Source organism: Antechinus flavipes, chromosome 6 (genome assembly GCF_016432865.1).
Source record: "Antechinus flavipes isolate AdamAnt ecotype Samford, QLD, Australia chromosome 6, AdamAnt_v2, whole genome shotgun sequence".
Lineage (NCBI taxonomy): Eukaryota > Metazoa > Chordata > Mammalia > Dasyuromorphia > Dasyuridae > Antechinus > Antechinus flavipes.
The window spans coordinates 250643608-250653280 of record NC_067403.1 but is presented as its reverse complement, the minus strand read 5'-3'; the positions used below and the strand labels follow the sequence as shown (position 1 = coordinate 250653280).

The window sequence follows — 9673 nt, the reverse complement described above, 5'->3', positions numbered from 1 at the left end:
ATCTCAGGAATTTAGGGTGTATGCTAATCTTCTTAGCTCTTTGTCTCCTGCGTCCAAGGACATGGCAATGTTCAAGGACATGGTCTCTTGGCATATCCTCAAGAGTGGTCTCTGGCACTTTCCCAACTCTGTTTCATCATATTTACTATTCCTTGTGACTATTATATTCCTTCACTTGTCTATAATCTCTTCCTCTAAATAAGTCTACCTTTTGCCAAAGAGAATGGCCATTGGGAATTTATCATCTGGTTATTTTGAAGTAGCTGCCAATAATCCATCATCTCTGTTCAGAAATCAGGCAATATGATAACCTTCAAAATGCTATTTGATTCAAAAGAAAAAGAGATGATGATACAGAAAATAGAAGGCACAGGTATATATATATAAATTATTTTATTAAGACTACAGCAGCTAAGGAGTACATCACTGTGAATGGTGAGGAAGAACCTGGGACATCCTGGCTTCTCAGGAAGTACCTTTCCTTTTCAGGATCTCCAGGGTATTTCTGTCTGACCTCAGAAGGATCACATAGCACTTGGGAGCAAAGATGCAAGTGAGAATCCCGGCACTGGAGGTCAAGATGGCAAAGACTTCCAAGGCCACGATGGCCTTGCCCTTGGAGCTCTGGTACGAGGGCAGGAAAGAGATCCAGACACTGCAGAACACAAGCATGCTGAAGGTCAGGAACTTGGCTTCGTTGAACGTGTCTGGCAGGTTCCTGGCCAGGAAAGCCATGGTGAAGCTTGCCAAGGCCAGCAAGGCCATGTAGCCCAGGACACAGTAGAAGATGAGGAGGGAGCCCTCATTGCACTGGATGATAATGGAGCCAGGCTCAGAGTGGATGTCCATCTCCAGAAATGGGGGGTATGTCCCAAGCCAAATGCCACAGAGACACATTTGGATGAGGGTGCAGGTGAAAATGAGAGAGTAAGATGCTGTGGATCCCAGCCAGCTCCTGAGCCTGCTCCCTGGTTTGGTGGCCCTGAAGGCCAGAACCACAGTGATGGTTTTAGCCAAAATGGAGGAAACGGCCACTGTGAAGACAACTGCAAATGTGGTTTGTCTCAGCAGGCAGGTGGCTGTGGTAGGATGGCCGATGAAGAGCAAGGAGCAGAGGAAGCAGAGGCTGAGGAAGACCAGCAGAGTGTAGCTGAGACTGCGGTTATTGGCTTTGGCTATGGGGGTGTCTCTGTGCTTCACAAAGACCCCCAGGACCAGCACAGTGAGGAGGGAGAAGCAGATGGCTGCACAGGCCAGAATCATTCCCAGAGGTTCCTCATAGGCCAGGAAGGTCACAGTCCTGGGGAGGCAATGATCTCTTTCCCTATTAGGGTACTGATCTTCAGGGCACAGCAGGCACTGCTCTGCATCTGTGAGAACCACAACAAAAAGCATCTCGTTCTATCCCATAGAGTTCAGTTTTCTATCTCTAACAAGGCAAAGTTTTAGTCATTCCATATTGAGCTCAGTCTCATTTCATTTTCCTGTTTCTAAGCCTGAAAGATAAAACCTCTAGAGGCTGAAGAAGATAAGTACACTTCAGTATCATCATATCTCCACACATGCATAAAATAATGTGGTGAAAGTATTGATTCACTACCATATGTTTACTAAACAAAAATTTACACTATCTATAATTCATTCCAAAAATAAACTACCTATAATGTGCTATTCAGGGATCACTTTATAGACGATCTCATATTTTCATCATTGAATTGGGACCTTGAAATTTTAATATTTTTTTGAGAAATGGAAACCAGTAATTAATATTAGATGAAAATTATTTTTAATATGTTTCTTTTAGTACAAGGTCATGGCTACAAAACTTTGGGGTTCTTAAGTACATGTTTTCACTTAGGCAAATTAAACATTCTTCAACTAAAATAATTTCCATGATAATTCTAGTATTTTTAAATCAGAAAATATATTGTGAACATATGACAATGGCTCCTTTGTTTCCATAGTGGAGTAAGAATCTCATACCTGTCTCCTTCATGACCTTCATGATTCTCCATAAGTGATATAATGTTATTATAGATGAATGCTTTGTTCTAGCTTCAAGAATATTATTCTTACAAGGCTTGTTTCTTTTAAATTGTACCATACATCTGTATTTTGTTTGTCAAACTATTAATATATTATTTAATCATTAACTTAGAGGTTTATTTATGCTTGTAAGATGAGGTAAAGTGAAATAGAGATATAAATAAGAGTATATGGGGAAAATATTTCTGAATTATTTAATAAACAACATTTAATCAAATAGTAAAATAACTGAAGTAATTAATTATTCAAGAAGAGGAAAATGGCCAATTTGGTTATTACAGTGGAAATATTAAGGGAAAATATCTTTCATAGAACCAGTGAAATGTCAAGAATTCTCACAATTATATAAAATACGCAGATTACCAAAAAATCAAGCAAAGATCTTAAATAATCCATCCTCAGATGAGAAAGTTTGCAAAGGAACCATTCAAAGAGGGGGAAATTATAGTTTTGATGTATTGACAGGAGAATTTTATAATCTTTTTTTTTAAATTAATACCAGTACTACAATCAATTTTCTTAAGAATTTAGAAAGATGCTACCAGATACATTTTATGAGAAATATAAAGCCCAATACTCAAATTAGAGAAGCATAATATCCTGCCAATATCTTTTAATATTGTTAATAAGTATCTATTCAAAATTATTCAACATATCCAATAGTCCACAGTGATCCATCATTATATAATTTATTTTCTTCAAGGTAGATTTATATTAGAAAAAGAATAGTTCAACATTAGGAAAAAATGACATTGCTGCATTATATGCAAAACAAAAATTATCTTATCACATGTAGAAAAATCTTTTTAAATAAAATACTCTGAAAACACTCCAAAAATACATATCAAGATTCTTTTTATATCATAAAATACTTTAAAACTCTTTTTTATATGAAATATCCAAGATATTATAAGAGAAAATGAAATCCCAATCCAACTAAAAACATTGCATAAATATCAAAATATCTATGAGACTATTCAAAAGACAATTATTCAATTATGAAGAGCTTTTGAAAGAAATAACTTAACTAACTTAAATAACTGGAGAAAAATGATAATCTTCTAGCTTGACTATAGTAATATAATAAAAATGAAAATGTAATGCTAGGGTTTCCAAGACGCAGATGTAAGCAATAGCTGCAATACAAAAAAAATGGGTAAGAACTAACAAATGGAGACAGAATACTGAGTTCAGGGAAAGACTACTTGATCAAAAGAACAAAAGTTTAAGCTCTTGAACATATCCATTTACTAAGCAATGCATACTAAGTATAACCAATCAGGATCAGGCATATCAGCTTTGACAATGGACCACAAATATAGAAGGATGGAGAAAAGAAGTGTCAGATTTTTACAGTTCTTTTAGTCATCTGGAGTAATTCAGGGGTCCAATCTCTTCCCCCTCACCTCCCCCACCCTCCCAGGAAAATAGCCTTTCAAAAAAAATCCCTAGAATATTCTAATTAATATTTCACCGAGGGACATTTTCATGAAAACTACCTCCAGGAGCCATTCTCCAAACTTCACTCTAAATGCATTTGTATTTAGATAATATTACATTTTCAGTCTTGGATTATTAATATTTCCTTTAGGAGGAGGGATGAATAAGATTAAATTTTAGATTAGGCAATAAGGATGGGGAAGTATTATTTATTAAAGCAGTAGTGGGTGCTGATGGATTCTGCTTGGGTTCATTCAGGTATCTTGAACCAGGCAATGTGCTTGACAGTTACAAGAATGGATTGAAAAAGGGCATTATTATATTAATCAAACATATTATTTTGATACATTGAAGTCACTTCATGTTAAGATCCAAAAAAAAAATTACAAAACCAACAGTATCTAATACTTTGGGGGAGGGGAGAGAAACTGTTTATTTTTAGAAACCCACCTATCTGATTGGAAATCTTCCCTTCAGGACATGGAGTACAATCAAAGCAGCAGATTGGCTGATTTTCACGGCCTGTCTTCTTGAATCCAGGGCCACAGTTTGGACTGCACTCAGAAGTTGGAATCTGTGTTTCCAACATAGAGAAGGAGAAAATGTCACTATAAGAGTAACTGCTGAAAAACAGATGTACCAAAGTGATGAAGATTTTATATCTCTTCTATGGAAGACATTTAGAAGAAAGGCTGTGCAATTCTGTAGCATAAGAATAATCTAATTCTCAATGGAGATTTTTGTATTTCTATCTTCTACTCCAAATTATCATTTCCCCAATAAACCTCCACAGATTCTAGCTTCCTGACTTTAAAAAAAAATTATAATACCTTGTTAGATATTATATCTAATTTATTACATCGATATTACATATGCTAATATGTAATATTACTTAATGATATTACATCTAATTTCTTTGCTTTTTTCATTTAAAGTACTATTGTAATCTAAAGTGGACTCCATTTTTAAATGGAGTGACATAAGTCAGTGACTATATAATGTAAGGAGATTTATTTATTTAATTTCCCCCTCACTCTTAAGTATCCTGAATGTTGTAAGAAATCATGACTTTAGCAATTATTCACTATGATGTATTAATTTAAAAGTTCACCTTGATTGAATATAAATAAGAATCAGTTGATTTTGATTTGTTGGTCTTATTCTTGGACTGACATTTGGAGTCTTCTCTGAAAACTACTGTGAAGGGATAGGATTTATCAAATCACATAGGTAAATGAAACTTTTCTGTTTTATTAAGAGCAAAAAGGAAGTGTAAGTAGATGCTAATGCCCAGTCACAGACATTTCCAGTATTTTGGGGAAGAATTTCTGATGAAGAAGTGATAAAATTCTCATTATTCATTGATCTCTTACCTGCAGGAAATACTCTGGCCAATCTATATCTTCTTCATTAATGATGAATTCCTGATCATGAGGGGTAATTTCACCCACTTTCACTAGAGCTTCAGTTTGACCAAAGAAAGACTGAAAATTTAGGATATCATATGTCTCAGTCATTGTCCTGGATCTATCCCCACATGACTCATCATTTATGCTAATCATGGGATTGATGCAATTCAAGAAGTGGTGGAGCTGAAGGAAAGAAGCAGAATTTGTTATTCTTTGAGGAAAGAAGGGTTCATACTCATGTACTAGGCTTAATCTCTTTTCTTTTCACATTCTTATTCTTGAGCTCCTCTTAGAACTAGGTATCCTTTTTTCTATAGTAAACTATGGAGGAAGAAAAAATAACAAAGTCACTAAACAATAATGTGCCTCAGATACTGAACTTATCTCAAAAGCCATTTCTCCTTTCTTTTACTAAATCGGGATTTTTTCCCCAAATATCTCTGATGTTTTGAATTAGAAGTTCTTTGCTAAAAGCTTTGATATCAAAGAAATCAGTCCCTTTTGTAAGCATTTTTCTTTCCATATTAAATTGTGAGGTTCTCAAGGAACTAGTAGTTTCCTTGCCTATTTTGTATTCCCAAAACTTGGCCTATATCCTTGAATATAGTGACTGCTTAAGAAATGTGTGTTGATGGAAAGATGTTTTTAAGGGGAAAACTTACTCCTAGTTCAAAAGTCTTTTTAATTAAAGGAAATATTCCATGTAAGCCTGTAAAGTAATTCATAAAGTCATTTTAGGAATAAAGAATAATTTAAAATTCATAGTGATGAAATTCAAAGTAAAGTTAGAAAAGGAAATACCATTTTTTATGTTTTTATTTTTTTAAATTTTTAATAGTATTTTATTTTTCAAATACATGCAAAGATAGTTTTCAACATTAACTTTTGCAAAACTTTATGCTTCATATTTTTCTCCCTTTCCCTCATTCAAATCAGCAAGCAATCTAATAGAGGTTAAATATGTGCAGTTCTTCTAAACATATTGTCATATTTTCAAGCTGTACAAGAAAAAATCAAATCAAAAGGGGAAAAAATATGACAAAGGAAAAAAAAAACCTAAAAAAAATCCCAACAACAATAACAAAAAAGTGAAAATAGGCTTTGATCCATATTCAGTTTTCATCATTCTCTCTTTGGATACAGATGGCACTTTCCATCACAAGTCTATAGAACTATCTTGAATCTCCTCATTGTTGAAAAAAGACAAATCTATAAGAGCTGACCATTACACTATCTTGTTGTTATTGTGTGCAATGTTTTCTTGGTTCTGCTCACTTCATTCAGCATCACTTCATTTAAATCTTTCCAGGCTTTTCTGAAATCAGTCTGCTCATCATTTTTAAAAGAATAATAATAGTCCATTCATATACCATAACTTATTCATCTATTCACTAACTGATGGGCATCCATTCAATTTCCAGTTCCTTGTCACTACAAAAAGGGCTGCCACAAACACATCATAATGCTATAAAAATTACATGCAGTAAAAAGCCAGAGGAAAATAGATCAAAAATTAATAAGATAAAACATTAATAACATTGAAAGTAAGGAAACTATTGAATTAGTAAACAAAAGTAAGAATTTGTTTTGTTACAAAGCAGCAAAATATATAATCCTTTTGTTAATTTGCTTAGAAAAAGGAAAGAAGAAAAACAAATTGTTAGTATAAAAAATGAAAAAGGGGAACTTTCCACCAATGAAGAGTAAATTAGAGTAATATTTTGCCCAACTAGATGTCAATACATCTGATAATCTAAGTGAAATGGAGAGATACTTAGAAAAATGTAGATCATTCAGATTAACAGAAAAGAAAAAAAATAAATTGAACAAGCTATTAATCAACTCCCTAAGAAAAAATCTCCATGACCAGATAGATTTACAAGTGAATTCTATCAAACATTTAAAGAATGATTAATTCCAATACTATGCAAACTATTTGCCCATCATCACCAATACTATTTAATATTATATTCAAAATGTTAACTTTGTCAATAAGAGAAGAAAAAGAGATTAAAGGAATTAAAGTAGTAATGAGGAAACCCAATTATCACTCTTTGTAGATGATATATTTAGAAAATCCTAGAGAATCAACTAAAAAACTACTAGAACCAATTCATAACTTTAGCAATGCTGTAAGCTACAAAATAAATCCACATAAATCATCAGCATTTGTATATATTGCCAAAAAAGTCCAACAGCAAGAGATACAAAGAGAAATTCCATTTAAAATAACTGTAGATAACATAAAATATTTGGGAGTCTACCTGCCAAGGAAAAGTCAGAAACTATATGAACAATTACAAAACACTTTCCACACAAATAAAGATGTAATCAATTGAAAAAATATCAAGTGCTCATAGGTAGGCTGAGATAATATAATAAAAATGACAAGACTACTTAAATTAATCTATTTTTTAAGTGCCATATCATTCAAACTCCCAAGAAATTACTTTACAGAACTAGAAAAAGTAATAACAAAGTTCATCTTTGAACCAAAAAGTCCATAATTTCAAAGGAATTAATGAATAATGCAAATGACAGTGGCTTAGCTGTACAGATTTAAAACTGTATTATAATACAGTAGTCATAAAAACCATTTGGTCCTAACTGAGAGATAGAATGCTCAATAAGTGGAATAAGTTAAATTCACAGGACAAAATAGTCAATTATTATAGTAATCTAGTGTTTGACAAACCAAAAGACCCCAGCTTTTGGGATAAGAATTCACTATTTGACAAAAAACTGCTGGGAAAATTGGAAACTAGTATGGCTGAAACTAGACATTGACCCACACCTAATACCCACACCAAGATGAGGTCAAAATGGGTTCTTGATCTAGACATAGTGATATTATAAGCAAATTAGAAGAATAAAGGATAGTTTACTTCTCAGATCTGTGCAGAAGGAAGAAATTTGTACCCAATGAAGCAATGGAGAACATTATTGAATACAAAATGAATAATTTTGATTATTTTTGATAAATTAAAAAGTTTTGGTACAAACAAGACCAATGCAGACAAGATTAGACAGAGAGCAATAAACTAGGAAAAAATTACATTCAAAGGGTCTGATAAAGGCCTCATTTCTAAAATATATAGAGAATTAACTCAAATTTATAAGAATTCAAGACATTCTCCAATTCATAGATGGTCAAAGGATATGAACAATTTTCTAAGGAAGAAATTGAAACTATTTCTAGTCATATGAAAAAGTGCTCCAAAAAACTATCAATCAGAGAAATGCAAATTGAATTAACTGAATATACTACATACTTCTCAGATTGGCTAAGATAACAGGAAAAGATAATGAAGAATGTTGGTGGGGAAGTAGGAAAACTGGTACACTAATACTTTGTTGGTGGAGTTGTGAATTGATCTAACTTTTCTGGAGAGTAATATGGAACTGTGTCCAAAGGGCTATCAAACTGCATACTTTTTGATCCAGCAGTGTTTCTACAGGACTTATCCCAAAGATATCTTAAAGGAGGGAAATGGACCCACAAGTGCAAAAATATTTGTGGCAACCCTTTTTGTAGTGGCAAGAAATTGGAATTTGAGTGGATGCCCATCAGTTGGGGAATGGATGAATAAATTATGGTATATGAATGTTGTGTAATATTATTGTTCTATGAGAAATGATTAGCAGGATGCTTTCCAAGAGGCCAGGAGAGACTTACTGGAATTAATGTTAAGTGAAATGAGTAGAACCAAGAGATTCACGGGAACAGCAAGATTATACAATGGTCAATTCTGATGAATGTGACTCTCTTCAACAATGAGATGATTCAGTCCACTTCCAATGGTGTTGTGATGAAGAAAGCCAACAGCACTCAGAGAGAAGACTGTGGGAACTAATTGTGGATCACAGCACAGTGTCTTCACTCTTTTTGTTGTGGTTACTTGTGTTTTGTTTTCTTTTGTATTTTTTCTCTTTTTAATCTGATTTTTCTTGTACAGCTTGATAAATATGGAAATATATATGAAAAAAATTGCCCATGATTGACATATAGTGGATTACTTGATGTCTTGGGGAGGGGGTGGGGAAAGGAGGGGAAAAATAAACCATAAGGTTTTGCAAGTGTGGATACTGAAAATAAAAAAGCTTTAATTAAAAAAAAAGAATTGCAGGAAAAGGCCTAACACTTGATCAAACCAATGCCCTCCACACATATCCCTAGACCACAATCCAACATTATGGTAGAATTCATTATCAAGAAAAAATGAGAAAAATAAATTTTAAAAGTATCTGACTACAGAAAGCTCCTATGGTGGCAGAAAAATTCAAAGCACAAATTCCAAAGAATACAACAATAAAAAAGCAACAACAAAGTGAAATGAATAGAACCTAGAGAACATTGTACATAGCAAAAAGATTATATGATCATCAATTGTGATGTACTTGGCTCTTTTTAGCAATGAGGTGATTCAAGGAAGTTCCAATAGACTTGTGATGGAAAGAGCCTTCCATATCCAGAGAGAGAATTATGGAGACTGAATGTGGATTACAGCATAATATTACAAATAAGTAAATATATTATAAATACATAAATAATTAAAGAAAAAAAAACAGAATTAGGGAGACAATTAAGATGATAGAGTAAATATAGGAGATTGACCTATGCCAAATTCCCCCTCCAAACAACTTTAAAATAATTCCTCAAAACAAATTCTGAAACTGCAGAACCAGCAAAAAGAAAGAATGAAACAATTTTCACACACAACTTAGATAAGCAGGAAATGTCTGTCTTATTGAATGGAAGTAGGGTGCAATTTAGAAAA

At 33.2% G+C, this 9673-nt stretch overlaps 1 protein-coding gene across 1 annotated transcript; it reads right to left on the bottom strand.

The window, feature by feature from the left end:
• Positions 1 to 448: 448 nt before the first annotated feature.
• Positions 449 to 5003, bottom strand: LOC127541654 (vomeronasal type-2 receptor 26-like). Its single transcript, XM_051966871.1, has 3 exons — positions 4860 to 5003; positions 3937 to 4060; positions 449 to 1370 (listed from the first exon to the last, which is right to left on the bottom strand). The coding sequence occupies exons 1-3, from the start codon at positions 5001 to 5003 to the stop codon at positions 466 to 468; spliced, it is 1173 nt and encodes a 390-aa protein (XP_051822831.1). The 3' UTR covers positions 449 to 465.
• Positions 5004 to 9673: the final 4670 nt, after the last annotated feature.

What these genes read in the sequence shown, in the direction of transcription:
- LOC127541654 (XM_051966871.1), bottom strand. Translation starts at nt 5,003, where the DNA reads ATGACTGAGACATATGATATCCTAAATTTTCAGTCTTTCTTTGGTCAA. An exon ending in GGCCAGAGTATTTCCTGCAG is followed by an intron (nt 4,061 to 4,859) that starts GTAAGAGATCAA and finishes TTGGAAACACAG; the next exon opens with ATTCCAACTTCTGAGTGCAG. An exon ending in GAAGATTTCCAATCAGATAG is followed by an intron (nt 1,371 to 3,936) that starts GTGGGTTTCTAA and finishes TGGTTCTCACAG; the next exon opens with ATGCAGAGCAGTGCCTGCTG.